Source organism: Xiphias gladius, chromosome 3 (assembly GCF_016859285.1).
Source record: "Xiphias gladius isolate SHS-SW01 ecotype Sanya breed wild chromosome 3, ASM1685928v1, whole genome shotgun sequence".
In the NCBI taxonomy this organism is placed as follows: domain Eukaryota; kingdom Metazoa; phylum Chordata; class Actinopteri; order Istiophoriformes; family Xiphiidae; genus Xiphias; species Xiphias gladius.
This window is the reverse complement of record NC_053402.1, coordinates 4,715,978-4,733,649: the sequence shown is the minus strand read 5'-3', so window position 1 is coordinate 4,733,649 and position 17,672 is coordinate 4,715,978. Positions and strand designations below refer to the sequence as shown.

Below are 17,672 nucleotides of genomic sequence, written 5' to 3'. Positions count from 1 at the left end.
CTATGAGTCTCCTCTCCAAACAAAATTTACACACATGCACCGGCAAACAGAGCTGTAGAGTTGCCATTCCTCACTTAGTCAGGAGTGACAGTCCATAGTGGCTGGTAACTAACATGGTCCCACCTGTTCATCTTTCTGCCACGGCCCATCATCACACGCCTTAAGTATCACTTACTCTCCTCCACAGTTTATAGTGGTAATAATACATTGCTCATGTCAGGACAGACGCTTTCTCAGTCACAGAATGTGGAAGGGTGGAAGGGGAAAGTTTTGAGAAGTGCTGGAGTTGTTACTGAGCCTTGGAGAGAGAGAAATGGCTTGTGTTTTATGATAAATTAACGCAGTGGTTTTCAGCCATGTGCCATTTACAGCCAACAGTCTGCTGGCTTTCACTGAAAAGTGAAAGACTGCCAAGCTATAATATAAATGCTTAAATTTTAACATACTTTTAAAAAGAAGAGTAAAATAAGACAAAACTCAGCCACGATACAAAATTGTTTGATGAAATACATGAATAGATGTAACTATTCTTGAAATCTTACCCATGGTGGCAGACAGAGCTCAGTGCACTGCAACATCGCAAGCAAAGAGACAAATGTATTCACCAATTCGTTAGCATGTGTATGGGATAAAGATACGCACAAAGGCACACACTGTACATAGGAAAATACAGGCAAATAGACAAATGCTGTGAGTCATACACAACAAAACAGAGCTTTTCAGCAGACATTAAAAACCAGCAGTGGGAAAAATCATTCCTTTGCAAGTCACATTGAAGTCTCAATGATTTTCAAGTCCTAAAAATGTTATTATGTGCCCTACATTTCAACTGAGTTAGAAAACAGTTAGTAAATTTACAAAAATAATCAATGCTTTTTAGAATTTATATTTATAGCTTTCAAATAAACTTTATAGCTAAATGATCCAGTGTGTCTTGGTACAATTGCTTATTCCGATGACACAATTACAGTTATCTATAATCCCTGAGAAAAATGTGTTTTTGTTGACCACAGCACACTGTAGTTGTGCAACTTTCTGAGTCTGATTGGCTGCTTTGCACTGATTCTAATTATATATATCAGTAATATCTGTTGTCAGGAAAGCTAGTTTCTATTACATAACCTTTCATCTTTGGGCTTGGGATATCAACTCATTCCAAACCAAGAGGCTAAAGTACCAGGTAAGTCAGGACTGGTGTTAAATTCAAAGCTGAGATACAAATTTGATTTTGTCAAGTCCAGATTTATCTTCATGACTCAAATTTAAATCAAAATCATGTGGCTTGAGTCCACACTTGAGCTAAAAACTGATGAACATGCTAGTGATTTGTAAAAGGCTAATGTTAGTTGTATAATATTTTCAGTAGTATTCGAATTTGGATTTTGAGTGTTGAAACTAAAATAAACAGAGTTCCCCCTCATAATGACCTCAGGGTTTAAGGCTATGTAATGGCAATGGCTACGACATGGTTTGGGTTGGGACCTTTGTTGCTTGCTAATCCCCAACCTCTCATTTCTGCAACATCTGCCTCTACTGTCTACTCCAATAAAGGATTAAAATGCCCTCAAAATACTTAATAAAAGGTAACATCTGAGCTCCAGCTGCAGAGAGTTGAGCTCTCTCACCCACTACACTAACCAATAGCATAGCTAAAAACATTAATATGTGTCCTCTTGAATTGAAACATATTGGATGGCTAGAGGCTCCTTGCAATGCTGACATACACTATTACACTTTTCTTATCCTTGATTTTAAAGCTGCATTACTAGATTCTGGAAAGAAAAACATTTACACATTATTACATTATACGATGTAGTAAATGTGTCAGTAAATATCCAGCAGATAAAGAGCAACAACACAACAGCTCCTTCAAATTTATATTGGAAAATAATTGGTAATAAAGGCTTACCTTGCTTTATTCCCCACAAAGCCTAAGCATTCATCCATTGACCCTCATTCTGAATTTGATTGTGATTTCAGTTTTATGAATATCTAATTATGAGAGCACTTGAAAAACATATTTATTTTACCTAACGATTTAGGTTATATTACCTTCATTCAAGTTAGTTATGTTAGCTCCAATTACAAAATTTACTTCAAAAATTTACAAATTAAAAGAAAAAAAAATCTACTAAAATAAGAATATCTAGAATAAAACAAAAGCATAATATATTCTGTTTCCTCAAAACATAATGAGCAAAAATGGTCTAGGGCACTTTTTTTAAAACACCCCTTTTCTAAATTACTTAATCTTAAACCAACAAAATGGACTGCACTTATATAGCGCTTTTCTAGTCTCATACTATACTATATTAAATGCTACAGTCATCCATTCACACACACATTCATACAGCCCTTTTTTATACAAACGGTGCTTTTTATACATACACACGTACACTCACCGATGATACATTGGAGGCAATTTTGGGGTTCAGCATCTTGCCCAAGGACACTTCGACATGCAGACTGGAGGAGCCGGGGATCGTACTACCGACTTTCCGGTTAGTGGACGACCTGCTCTACCTCATGAGTCACTGCCGCCGAACAAGGTACAACATATCAAGATAACTAAAGATATACTTTCTTACACAGTAGGGACCGACATTAATACTGTACACAGCATATTCTGATTAATTTCTAAAATAAACGGGCCAGTGGACAGGGAGTGAAGGAATGGGGCTAGGGATCTCAGTGAAATAGCAGGAGGACTGGACAGGGGTGAAGCGGGAGACCTCAGGATGACTGTCACTGGGCACACAGGTGGAGGAAGAGATGAAGGCAGGATTGCTCTTTCGAGGATGTCAGCAAAGGACGGACAAATGCAGGTCTGCTCCAGAGGTCTAGCAGGAGGATGACAGCGAAGGTTGGACTGCTCTGGTGGGCGGTGATGAAGGCAGGATCACTCTGAAGACCAACAGCGAACGTGGGATCTCCCTGTAGGAGAGCAGGAGGCTGACTGCAAAGATGGAATGGAAAGCATTGGCGGAGACTGGTCCCCTCAGGAAGAAAAGCTGGAGGACGACCAGACAGATGGAACCTCTCTGGAGGACAACTTGGAGGCCAGCGAGGAGACTGGAGGTCTAGAGAGACAGCTGGCACCAAGAGATTCAGCAGGACAGGCAGACCACTGGAGTGCTGGGCTAGAGGCGGTCAGCTGGAGATGAGGCTGGCCGTCGACAAAAATGATCACTGATGATCTGGAAAGTCAAACAGTGTGACAGCAGGAACCTTCAAGAGAATATCAGGGGCTTGTGTCAGCCGAACTGCCGACGGGAGATCAGGGGCTGGTGTTGGCTGGGACGGTTGACTCAGGTTCCAGCTGGGGGTTCTTACACCTGGATACCTTCCAGGAAAAGCTAGGCGAGTCACGAAGAAAGGGGTCTGCTCAAGGCCTGGGTCAGGGCTCTAGGTATGTGGTATACATGCATCCCGTGTTTATGCTGCAGCAAAAATGATAAGGCCTGTAATTTCCAGTAAAGTCAAATTTCATGAACAAGGTTATGAATAACCTGTGTTTAAATAACACCACAGATTTTCAATTTTGGCTTAGGTTGTGTCTAATGCAACAGGGCTCAACATGGCAAGGAATAGAACAGGGAAGAAACCAGATTGTGAGATTTCATAAAGATTGGAGAGGTTAAAGAGCACCAGTAGCAGTAATACTGAACATAAGCTGAAGAACAAGCTGTAGCAGTGGTTAGGAGGTATAGGAAGAGTAATACTACCAATAAAAGAAGAAGAAAAATTACGTCACACACAATTATTTATGCAACCTTGCATTGAAAAACAGACAGGTGGGTTAACACTTTCTCACTCTGACTCTGACACTTGTTCAGGGCCCCTTTGGCCTCAGTTTTTAAACCAGTGGGTAACCCTTTAACATCTCTTTTCAACATGCAGGGTAGTCTGATAGATAAGCTGTCTATCAGATGGTCTCCACCAAAATATCAGATCTTGCAGAATAATATTCATTTGTAGTGAGTACACCATTATTAGGATTTTTAATGGTTATGTTTAGTCACACACAGGTATCCACTTGGTTAAGGTTAAGGAAAGTTTGAGGTCTGGTTTAGTAAAGAAAATGTTCACAGTGACTTCAGACACAACATGTCTATTTATATTTAACCAAAACCAGGATTTCTCAATCATAATTAACCAAATCACTTTTGTTGCATAAACCTGAGCAAGGATGGGACTCTGGATGCAAACCCCAGTCTCTGGTGTGACAGTCGTGCCCTTTGTACACCCACATCCACCACAGCCACCTCCTGGTGAATCCGCTGCTGTTATGTAATGCTTAATTCATGCTTTACCCTTCACATTGAAAAATGACGCTAAAAGGGGTCCTGACCACACGTCTGTATATGACGACTTGGGAATAAAAATGTGTTTGGTAGGTGCAGGAAATAAGCTTCTACAGGTGGAATCCAAGAAAAAAACCATTGCTCGCAAAACGGAACAATACTGCAAGATTAAACTTTGTCAAAGAACATGAAAGAAGCCTGATGAATGTTGGCAGCACATTCTTTGGTCAGATTAAACCAAAATAAACTTGTTTGGATCAGATGTATACCCAAACTCTGAATGAAAAGCTGATTCCCAGTCTCAAGAAGACACTGCAAAAATCACACAAGACTTTGTAAAGAAGAAAAGAACATCTTTCAACAGATTCACGTTTGACTGGTATCAGCCATGCCAAGGAGGATTTCTCATCAAAAATAAAGGTGGACCTGCAAAATATTAAAAAGGATAAAAGAATGGAATCTCACCAATGAAGGCTATACTGACTTTTGTTGCAGTTGGTTCTCTAATATGGACAGTTATTATAGTAAAACATTTCTATTTTCAAATTAATTGGCTTCATTCTTCTTGGGCTTTGGCTAATAAACATGGTGGACAGGGTTTGTAACTAGTTAACATTTTAGTGATATTGACCAGGGGGTGGACTCCCTGTTTTGTTTTATACTGTATATGTACTATGTATGTATGTTTGTTGTTGTTGGTATGTCTTGCTTATTATCTGTACAACAGAACACTGTTTTAGAGAAGAGTGTCAAGAACACTGAATTTACAATCTTTACTGTTATCTGCTTGTGTTTTTGTGTTTCTAGGGTGGTTACGCTGCATATCGATATGCCCAGCCTACTGCTGCCACAGCTGCTGCATACAGTGACAGGTAAGATACAAACTGTCAGGGACACACTAAGAGATGCAAGCTTCATTATTATTATCATGTTTTATGTTCAATACAGGATAAATTGACCTATAAACAGTAAAATAGTGTCATCTAACCAAGACTAAAGTGGCTTTATTTACACAGCACTGACTTTTGGATTGCATTCAGATGGACAATAAACTTCAAAGCTGTCAATAAAATTCAGTCAATTACCTCCAAGCTACAGCAAAATTTAGTTTAACAAGTTGAATGACTTGACTGAAAGAACTGTAAATTCTCAAATAGCCCACCCAGCTGCTTAGTTTCTCTTGTTAAAGGAGATACCAATTTCATTAACTAATAATTTTCTAGTCACTTTTACTTACCATACATTAATTTTAACAGTTTTTAAAGATCAACTGATATAGCCATAAATGTTCTTGTTCTTTTTAGTGATTTTACGGTCATTTTAATTTACCATTGCTTTTGTTTTGTGCTGTTTTGTTTTTATTATTTTGTTTTGTGTATTCCATCTAGTTAGGGGCATTGCTCACCACCCAATGCATAAGGGAAAATATCAAACAAATTGTGTGTTCTTTGATTGTAATGATACGAGGGCTCTACAGAATCATGGAATGTACAAACTTGGAGGGTGTTATGCCGCTTATACCATTGCCAATTGCCAAAAAAATGCAATGTATCATCTAATTAAAAATATTAGCCACTCATTTATTCCTACCTATAGCTACCCAATTTCCCCTAATAAAAACCGGTACTCAATCAAAAGCCAGGTCTATGACAATGGTTGGGGGTATGGTCAACACGAACAAATAAAGGCCAGCCCCGAAAAATAAAGCCCGGGGAAAAAACAAGGGTGGATAAACTCCTGGTGCCTATCATATAATGTGCATGCCAGTTAAGCATAATGTACATTTCTACCACTTTAATTTAATAAGTTCAAGAATATAATCATGCTATTTTCAACAGTTTGTTGTTCATTCTGATCCACTTTACTTTGCCATCCTTTCATCTCCTGCTGGTGCATATGAAATGCCTGCAGATGTTTTACAATAAGAGCCATGTTACGAAATTAAGGGTTTCTCACCACTGAAATGCTAGAGGGCTTTTAATTTGAAGCGGTCATGGGAAGTGTTGAGTTTGTATTAACAGTGTAATGCAATAACTTTAAGAGGGCGAACAGGAGAGGATAAATTATACTTATCAAACAGAAGGAATTAGAAATAAAGGCCTGTCTCTAATATAATCCTGCTTCAGTAAAGGCCTGTTACCTTCTGCATTTGAGGTAAATAAAGGCCCCGGTCACTATTTGAGTAAATAGGGTAATTTTGATTTGTTTTAAACATCAACAAATATAGTTCTTGGGCCTCGGAATTCCTGCTGTTTGCATTACTTGGCAACATCTAATAGGAAGGGGTTCACAAGGTTGAAACAGAATATTTTAAAATCCCAAAAAAGTATTGGATCTGGGAGAGAAAGAGAAATTTTACTGATTGCTCTCAGTCTCAAAAATAGAAACTAGTGCTGCATTCTGCTACACAATATTAATAAAATCTCCAGTAGAAGTAATGTTATATTGCGCTTTCTCTCACCCTTACACATGCCGCCTGTCTCTCCCCCTTCCTCGGTCACAGACATGCTGTCTTAATTTCCTTCTTTCACTTTTACCTAAGACTTCTTCACATCTCTTTATTTTGTGTTAGGTTTTGGTTGCATGTCCTCTCAGATCATGTTAGGTCTATTTGCCCTGCAGCTGTCCCTCAGACTCAGACTATCAGCTTCAATGAAGCTAACATTCTTTCAAAAGTCCTTTCTTTATTCTTCTGATCAAGATTCCCACAATTATCAAACCCATTTGAAATTAAATTTGCATGATTCTCACTCTTTTTATGTTTTTTCATCATTGTTGGCTGTGGTTACATAAATAACCCTTGCTCCAAGTTCTCTAGCTGCAGATCAGCTTTCGCTTTCTCTACCTACAGTTTAATACTTGCACAGTCATTTAGAACTACAAACAAACCTGCATCATAGGTGTCCTGTTATACTGTTCAGTTACTAAAAGTAAGCCCAGTCCTTTCAGCCAGTCATAATCTAGAGTTTTTGGTGTCCATAGTATAATTATGCCAATAAACATTAAATGAATACATAAGCCTACCAGGCAAGGGAGGGATTGTGCTCTTTGAGCCATCGGAAGGCTATGAAATATTAAAACGAATGGAAATAATTATAAGTATTTAGGAAAGTGAGAGAAATCCACAGTGTTGTCATACTGATGGAATTAATGCTGTTGAAACACACATTTAAGTTTATCAAGATAAGTAGACAAATTGATTGATGTAATTTTAAAACTGTTGGCACTGAACATTAAAAAATAGAACATAATCAGTAGAATTGACCAATATCGACCTTTTATTCTGGTGATAGGTTTGAATACTCACTAACACTGGTAATTCAGTAAGCAATCCACATTTATTTGTACAGTTAAAACAGGATAAACCAGATCCATACTTGTTAATATTGTCTCCTTACCCGAACCCCACCCTACACATTTAATATCCATTACAACAGCAATAATGTACAGGCTTAAAAACTCATGGAGACCATGGAGTTGAACCACCCTGAAAAAGTCTAAAAAAAATGGAACATTAGAAGCTTCACTAAGTTTATTACAGGGCTATTGAACTGGATTGCAGTGCAGTTGTTTAACAGTTGTTAAAGTCTATACTGGATAGCGAGTCATAGTCCTAGTTAAATACTGAAAATACGCTTCATGAACATCGGAAAAGGACTTGAATTTGAAATAGTGGTTTATAGGGATAAAATGAAATGCCTTTTCCCCATATTGTTAATAATAGATATAGTCATAACACAATTAATAATTTGTGCTAAACTAGTAAGCACTTTTGTGTAATTTTAGTTTATAATTGCATGGAACTTACAGATGTCTGTCCTTTCTTTATTATTCATTTATCCATCTTCCCCTTCACTTTCCCACCTTTTTTTCCTTTTTTTGCGAGCTGGATTTGAATTAACAGCCTTGGATGGAAGAAATACATCTATATCCATCTATTTCAGCATGATGTAAAATTATAGAGATGGCTTTAGCTCAGCAATTAAGCAGCTAATATCTTATTTGGTAGTTGGTAGTTGGTATATAGCAGTTTCACTGGAAAAGAAACACTATGTTTATGAATGATGACAATGGCTATATTTGTCAAGGGAGAAATAAGGGAAAGCCAAGAATAGAAGGGGAGAAGATGTATTCCACTGTCTAAGAGCTTTTATTCAGAACAGAGGGCAAAATGGGCAACAGAAAAATAGGTTAAACCAGTGGTCCTCCCCTACTTAAAACATTTTACATTACACACTCATGGACATAAGAAACACTAAGTAATAAGCAATAACTAGAGAAGCATTTCCTGAGAGAAAATCTTGCAATTGCTGGAGGCCTTGGTGCTGATTGGCATCACTGTACTGACAGTGTTGATTTGTATATGTATGATTCAAATTAATCAAATGAAAACTCATAATTAATTGTATTGGCTTTAAAATGCAAAACATACATCTACAATTGTATGCATTATATATTTCATGATAATTTATAAACTGTACATGTCATTTTTAAGTTTGTGAAATTTTTACCTCATATAGTGGCTGAAATAAATTAAAAATACATTTGGCAGTACATTGGGGTTTGTATCTTTTAACACGCTAGTGCATTGCCCGTTTAAAACATGCTTATTATCTCATTAATAGTTAGATATTTTATGCAATCATACCACCATCATCATTATCATCATCTAATTCCAAAGTCACTGCTGTATTATAATATTAATAATATTAATAGACCCCAGAAAATACTGGACCACAAATTCAAAAGGATTGTTCACACACTCACCTGCCAATTATTAAGTACACCTGGATAAAACTGTTTTTATGTTGTTCAGTTTTTATTGAATCTGTTTGAAAGAGGTGTTGATTTCTTTTAATGGTTGTTTTGGAGGCTGTAATTTGTGGTGCTGTTGAACTGTACTGGGTTATACTGAGAGATGTTCCTAATATTAATATTAATATTAATATTATGTAATAATAACAATAACAGTATTGTATGATTATTATATTATACACAATTTTGTCTATCCCATTTAGAAGAATTAAATTAATTTTTGCCCATCTGTGCGGGGCCTCACTGGCACCATGTGGGTCATGTTTGTGCCATGAGGGTCACAGAAGGGAAGCACCAACAGCTGCTTTCATGAAGCCTGATCAGACCCAGCCTTACTCATGCTGCAGAAACCAATGCAAATGCAATACAGCCACTCATGCAGATACACTAATGCAAGCCAACTGTATAAGCATTTACAAATGACTAAACCCGTGCACATGAATTAAGTACTACTTGCATGTCAACATTTTTGTAATAAAATCCTTTATTTTTCCGCCTTGATTTAATTTGCTTATAAAAAATGTTCCTCCCATACTAGAATCTGGACCTCAACAAAAGTACATAACATATAATCAAGCTTTGTGACCCAAAATGTTACCTCTCCTGAAAATAGTGGGCTGTCAAGACTCAGTCCTTAACATCCCTGCACACACACATTTACACTAACACGTACAAACATCAGCTCGAACACTGTTTTGACAGTGTTGTGAATCTTTGAAAGCACCTGGCCTTCCTACTGGTCAGTCCAGATATCTTAACAACGGTTTAGCTAGTGGGGCGAATAAATTGGGAAAGAGGAAGAGAGACGGAGACATGAAATACGAGTAATAGCTGAGTCGACCCTGTTCATTTTGCCTTGACTCCATCTGTTTATCTCTAGAAGATGAGAAATTTGTCTCTGATATCATTCTATTTTCCTCAGTTGAATACTTCAACATTCCAGGAATTACGCTTAAGTATAAGTGTGAAATGAGAAGATTGATATAAACCCTTACACTGTACAGAGCTAGAGTCACAATGTGGTTAGCCTAGCTACATAAAGACTGGAAACAGGGGGAAACAGCTAGCCTGGCTCTGTCCAAAGTTCAAAAATACACCTACCATCACCTCTAAAGCTCACCAATAAACACTCTGTATCTCACTTGCTTAAAGTGGCAATCTTGAAGATTTCAGCCCTGGTTGATTTGGTGACACATGTAGTTACTGGTGGTAGCAGCAAATGCAGTTTAATACTACTGGCCACAGGATTCTGGGGGCAGCAAAACAAACTTTTGTGTTTTAATAAAGAAGTCAGGCAATCATTCAGGCATAATCATTCTATGAGCAACCGTGATCTGATTTTATGCTGCACACAGCATGAGCCCGCGAACAGCAGGAGGTGGTTACCAGGAGGTGGTGTGCCTGCAGCTCTTCAGCTCACTGTGGCTGGTCCTTCTTGTTCTATTACTGCCTGCAATATTTCAAACTTATCCGCTGCCCAAAAATACCGAAAATGACCGTTGTTTTGTTTTGTAGACATATTTTTGATGATAGCTGTAAGTGCTAAACTCACTGACAAACACGTTGCCTTTCATTTGACTACCTCATAATAAGTCAACTCATGTTTCACCAGTTAATGTGAAGGCTTTTAATGTGAAGCTACAGCAGTAGGAAATGTTTGGTTTGCATTAGCAGTAACTTAATACAACATTTTTTTCCAGGAATGTTGCCACAGACACCCAGATTGTAATACTGTAAATATATAAATACTGAAATACTTTCATCAGTGGGCCAAAGGCTCAATCACCAGTGTGTTACCTCATTCAGCAATAGATAGTGATTTAACAGACATTTATTTAAATGAAAATCTTCGAGATTGCCACTTTAATATGTACACAAAGTATGTATGTACAAACCAGTACAAAAAGTTTGTGGTTTGATGGGGGGTTATATGCTGGAACTATATCCTGACAAAGAATAGCTGCATGCAGTGAAGTCTTCATGTTATAGTGAGGTTTGGTACCATTGTGATTGGACCTAGACTAAACCAAAATATGTTAACACATACAGTGTGTTAATTTGTGAACTTTAGAGATGAGACTGTTGAAATGGTTGGTGTGAAGTATGTGGTGTGACTTTTTGGGGGTCTGTGTCCCACCTCTTGTCTTAAGCTTGATGTATAGTTGTACATCTAGGGGTTGCACTCTAGCTGATATGCGTGTCCTCAAAAATATAACTAGTCGGGTCTAGTCTAGTTATCCAAACAAAATTCTTCAATTGAGCAATTTTTAGCCATGGTAGGAGGTGTAGCTCTTGGCATGGCAATGTCTGTTGTTTGGTCCACCAGTTTAGTCCAACTGAAATATTTCAACAACAGCATTAAATAACACATTTTGTACATACACATTCACATTAGGTTTCAGCAGATGAAGCCTAATGACTTTTCATCTTATGCCATCATGAAGTTGATGTGTGGCTCGGAGTGAAATGTCTCAACAACTACTGGATAGACTGGCATTAAATTTGAGTAATTCATGTTCCCTTGTTAGAATTGACAATGTTAGCATATAGCTTAAAGCACCACTGTTCCTTACAAAAGCCTCACAGAGCTGCTAGCCAAGACATGAGACTGATTTCCATCATCTCATCTTTCTCTCACAAAGATGATGCTTGTTTGGAAATGTGAATTCATTCAAAATTAGAACATTGGATATTATTCTGCAAAATGGCCATAGAAAAATGTAGTTTAAGGTAATCTGAAAGCAGTACTTTAGATGGTTAAAAGGCAAGATATGGGCATTTTTTGAAATATTTATTTTTCTCTGAATATTCTCTCCGTCTCAAAACCTTGTACATTACACCAATCATCAATCATGGGTTAGGTTTAGTGTGGGTGTTGGGGGGCTGCATGGTGAATAGCAATGTCCAAAACTAATCGGGATTAACTTCTAATCACTTCAACCACTGGGCTGCTACGCTGCTCAATTATGGGACGAGGCCATGGCCCCTGATTGGCCCTTATCGTGACTGGGCTAGCACAGGGAGGGGAGGAAGGTAGGATGGGTTGGCCTTCTCACAACAGGGCTGCTCAATAAGAATAAACATTGCTGCTGTCTATTTCTTTCTAAATATACTGTACATTTCTCATTTATTCTTTGATTCTTTGATTGTCTGTATATTTAGTTTCTTTGCATGAAGCTTTGTGGTTTTCATTTTTTTATTGAAATACATTGAAACTGCCTTTCTTAGCCCTCTCTGTGCTTCCCAAACTATTTAATCACAACCTTTGAGATTATTAAATTAAACAGGTCTATACACAGGAGGTGAAGTACTGGACAAACTGCCATGGATTTTGCTGTGGATAATAATGTTCCTAAGAGGATAATTTCTAATTATTTTAATGATTCCCTGGCCAAAAAGACCAAAAAGTATACATAAAAAAGGCATTAAAATAAAACAAAAAAACAAAGGCATCAGTTGTTTCAGCAAATTCTGCTGACCTTAATAATGAACGAATTGCTACATTTATCAAAGTCAGCAGAGTGTCCCGTCTGTTGTTTAGGCAACAAGGGTGCTTTGGCTAAGGTTAGGGAAAGGTTAGGGTTTTGGTTGAATGTAAATAAACTTGTTGTGTCTGACGTCACAGACCACGGTCTTTCCCCTGTGGTTTATTTGATGGTGTTGATGATGTGAAGAGGATGAAGGAGACTCCGCTGACACTGTCTTGATTACATATAAAGGTTTATTATAAAGAAGAACAGCGTCAAGTCAAGCTTCTGCAGATCTGCTTGTGAGAGGGTGTGAAGCCAATGAACCACTCTGAAATTCAGCCTTGGTCACCGACTCTTAAATAGGACAGTTGTTTTCCTAAAAACTGTCAGGCACATATGGTTTTAGTTACAAAGCATTAACTGCCTTTGGGGTCTGCAAGACCCCTTCTGAGGAACTTTGACCTATGGCCTCTGAGCCATATCTCTATTTTCACACATGATTTATATTCTACATATATGACCATACACCTCATTTCCCCCCTTTGAGGCTTACAGAGCCTCAAAAAGAAAAGAATTATGTTTACAAATGTACCAAGAAAGACAGTTCTTCCTATACTGCTTGTCGCAGCTTAACCTTATCCAAACAACAAATTTATGGAGTGTGAGAGCAAAAACCTGTCAGGCAGCTGTCCTTTTTCACAAATTTCATCAATCAATCAAGACAGGAAATTCTTCTCACGGCCCTTGCTGCCTTAAGCGACCACATTTAGTACTCCAAGCCAATTAAGAAAAATTTGGTAAAAAAATATATATACAACGTACAAAAGCAAAACATCACACACAGTGATATAAGAACTGCTATCAAAATTTGAATCAATGCCGCACCTAAGACTCCAAATCTGTCTCGTAACCAAACATTAGCAGACCATCCAGCTCCTTGTGATGCGTCAAACGCATCCCTAATGTTCTTCAATGCATCTACAACACTAGTGATATTATCAGAGCTGTCAGGAATCAAAGTATAACAGGCATCACCAGTTAAATTCAAAGCCACACATAGGCCACCTTGTTTGGCCAGAATATAATCAAGAGCCATATCATGTTTCAGCAATGTCAGTCTGTGACTCCTTTGGGTGTTTGACAAGTATTCAAACCCCTTTATAGTCTCATTTGCAAAACCCTGCAAGGTGTAGGTTATATTATCAATATGATCGGCCAAAAATGTCACACCATACCATGGAAATAGTCCTATACCCCATTTTTCTCCAAGACTAATCCTCCAATGATAGGACTCCAGATTATGAAATTGTGCCATTTCCCTTTTCTTCCTACTACCAGGAACAGCAGTAGATTTGACCTCATCAGGTGCTTGTCCCTTCTGGACATAAAACTTCATATGGAAGCTTCAATCTTGCCATGTAACAGCATCCGGTCCATCCATATGGCAGAAATAAGTAAGCTTTATCACCACAAATCCACCAAATGTCTCTAAAATTCCCTATAGTCACATTCGCAGGCAAAGTTTGGTTCTTCACCTTTACCTCAGTTTTACTCTGTTTGCGGTGCGGTGTATGAAAGGTCACTGTATATAACCCATCAACAGTCTTGTGTTCACGCCCATTAAATTGCATCATATATTTATCACAGTCTGCTATTCCCATAAACATACCCGGGCCATTATGTGTTTCATTCGAACAAAAACAGTCTTCAGCCTTTACAGGTGTCACGTCCTGTCCATCAGGAACTGCTGTTGTCACATCCTCGTGTTTGTCGAGTAAATCTAAATATGGCAAGTTTTTCAACCAAGAGCAATCAAATCTGGGTCTAAACAGATGTACTGATAAAGCCATAACCTTATCTTCTCTTGACTTCTGCTGATACAACAGCCATGATAGTGCATAAGATTGACACTTAGGAAGCAGCGGTTCTGGTACTGTTTCCAAAATTGCAGGCCATGTGCCTGGTGGTGGAATTCTCACCACACATGGGCAATTCATGTCCTTAATCGATCTTACAGAATGAGTCAATTGTTGAAACCACAAATTTCTACCTGCCCATGGGTCTGAAATTTGTAGCACAGAGGAGTCAAATCCATATGCCTTCCACGTAGTTTCTCTCTTTTGTAATGCTCGATAAGATTCAATCATGTCGTCTGGTGTCCGGTCAAGGTCATCGAGGTCATTGGTCATATCTGACAGAGTCCTCTGAATTATTTCAGATGAGTTTACATTAGTGTTGTCCACTATTGATTCCCGAGTTTCAGCTCTCTTACTACTACTGTTCAAGCTAACCTCTGTTTGCAACATTGGCTTTTGAGTCCCATTAACAAATTCCTCAGGTGGCAAAGGTACCATAACAGGCGTCTTTGTCCTGTTTACGAGTTCAGTCAATGTTTTATTTGTGACAGCCCCTGTCACAACCTTACTTGTAGAATTTCCCAAAGTAATGGACATTTGAGTCGTCACCACCATTGTTGTGCTATTTATCCCCTTCTGAGTCGTAACTAAAGTATCGACCGGAGTTGTCATCTTGACACTCTTAGTCACTTCTGGAGCTACAGTAGTATACATCACCTGGTCGCTATATATCCCCTTTGTAGTTGCTGTAGTAAGTTGCTCCTGAACTTTTCTAACAACTTGAACAGGACTAAAACTTCTTATCACAAGTGTCACTTTGCGAGTTACATATCCCTCTATCCAATAGTTTCGAAATGATACAAATTTTAAGTGTGGTTCATAATAGGTGCATGTATATTCCCCTTGATCTTCCCAAGTAACATTTCTCAAAACAAGCGAGCAATCACCCTCTATCTTCATCCTCTTCATGTCATTGTACAATACATACTTCCTTCGATCAGGAGGCACAATGTCGACATCAGGTCCTATTAACACTACGTCTTCACCGCCATTATTATTATTATTATTATTATTTTCCCACTTAGGAGGATTATTGCCACCAACGTTCCATTTACCACACTGACATGGAAGATGAGCTGCACTGCCTAAATTTACCCTAGTCACAGAGTTCGAAGCAGTTGGTGTCGGTTAAGTCGTCCGAACTGCAACTGTTGTTAAGTGCGATACATTTGTAAGCTGCAGAACCGGAAGAATAGGTTTCTGTTCCTTTTTCCCAGTTTCCCGCCGCAGAGTTGACATTATAGTTGTTAATTCTCCTACTTCTTTAACAACTTGAAGGTGTGTGATCTTACTTGCATTTATTACTACTAAAGTCACTATCTTAGTTCTAAACCCTGTCTCTGACCCCTCACTCTGAACTTGTGGATCATAATAAGAACACTAATGTCACCTTGATCCTCTTGCTGAAGCCCTCGTACATAAAGGCTACAGTCACCTTCAAACTTTATTCTCCTTTGATCATTAATTAACACATACTTCCCTAGAGGTGATGCTCCCAACAGATCAAGAACCTTGCCATGATTATCTTGCCACTGAACTCTGAATTTCCCTTCGCCAGTATTCTCTCTCGTACAATTACATGGGAGCTGAACTGACTTTCCCAAAGGCGCTTCAACTCTAGTTCTCGTAACGTTTTGGTATAACCCTTTTCCGAACTGGCCTTGGACTCCTTCGTCTGACTGAATCTCTGGATTCCCCTGAAACAGGCTCACAGCCCTCTGGTGTCTTTGATGCATCAGGCCCCACAGAAATGGGCTCTGCTGTTTCTGGGACATATTGGAAATCAATGTCCTCAAATTTTCTTTCCTGATCATTAACTGCAAAGTCATCCCTGGCATCATCAGAAGTGTGCTCAAGGTCATCACCATTGTCCCCAATATGGACAATCCCCTCAGGCCCTTCAGCCTGGAGGTCTTCATAGACCTCTGCTTCTTCTGCATGTTGTTCCACATTTTCTTCCGGCTTTCTTAAGCCCTCAATATTTCTGCTGTGTGAGGGCGACACCTCTTCACTTGGCGCTTTGACACAATGCGATAAATGATACCACGTTGGAGATCCTTTAACCTGGACCGCAGTTCCGGTACTGCGAACTACTTCAAATGGTCCTTCACGCCGTTCGTTAAACCACTTCCTTCTAAACACCTTCATGAACACCTTGTCTCCGAGTCTCCATCGCTGTTTCCGTTCTCACTTTCATTGGAACTGTCATCTCCTTGATCCTTTTTCCTCCACGTTCTGACTCCTTTTCTCTCCACTTTAGCCAACATCCGTCTGACTGCTGGGTCATATCCACCCATAATTGCATCCGAATCACTCTGATCATCTTCACTTTCCATCTTCTTGATCCTTAGTCCCCCCTTAGTTTCTAAACGTGCCGTTTTCTTTTTACTTTTGGTGTTTGGATACATCTTTATGGTTGTTTCCACTCTTCCTGTTTCTATTATTCGCTCATTGTCATCTGTAATGTGATAGTTACCCTCCTGACTAATCACTGGAAGTTGGGGATAAATCTCCTCAAACTTCACCTCCTTCTCATAAGGTGGGGGTTTCTTTATTGGGGCCGTATGTGAGAATGGTGTATTAGTGTCTGCCACTAATTTTTCTATTTCTTTTGCATTCTTCTCTATTTCTTCTGTGCCTTTCTCCCTCTTATCTTTTGCGGCTTCCAACAATTTCTGTCCCTCATTTTCAAACAACTGGAGAATGCCAAGCTCTGTTTGTCTTTTTTCTTTGCATTTCTGTCCCTTTTTACCTTTCTTCTGATCCGCCTTATATGTAGATATAAGCACCTGCATTGTTTTAATTACATCTGGGTTGAGTGTCCCTTCCACTGGCCAAGGTTGGTCAATTTCAGGCCAACGCTTATGCCACTTTTCTGACATTTTTTCTACACCTTTAATTAGGGGATTACTCTTCTGCACAACATCAACCGGAGTAATTGTTTTCAAAGTATTAGCGTCCTTCTTCGGCATTGTAATAATTACCTTATACTCCCTTATTATAAATCAAATCAACCCTTTTTTTTTTTTTTCTTATTTTTTTTTTCCTCAAGAATTTATTTAGATTATTCCTCTCTTCAATTTCCCATTTAAAGTAATTACAAACCACTGTATTGCCACAATCAGTAACAAAAAGTGAAATAAATTTGCCAACTTCAGAGCATCAAG

At 38.6% G+C, this 17,672-nt stretch overlaps 1 protein-coding gene across 6 annotated transcripts in view; it reads left to right on the top strand.

Annotated features, from left to right (window-relative positions):
- The window catches only part of rbfox1 (RNA binding fox-1 homolog 1), a 160,156-nt gene that overhangs the window by 130,110 nt on the left and 12,374 nt on the right, over positions 1-17,672 (top strand). For 5 of the 6 annotated variants that reach the window (XM_040121653.1, XM_040121660.1, XM_040121669.1 and 2 more), the window contains one exon: positions 5,112-5,176. In XM_040121653.1, coding sequence (XP_039977587.1) covers positions 5,112-5,176 — 65 coding nt within the window. Of the gene's footprint in view, positions 1-4,403; positions 4,421-5,111; positions 5,177-17,672 lie in introns of all 6 variants that reach the window. The other variant, XM_040121689.1, reaches the window with a different exon arrangement.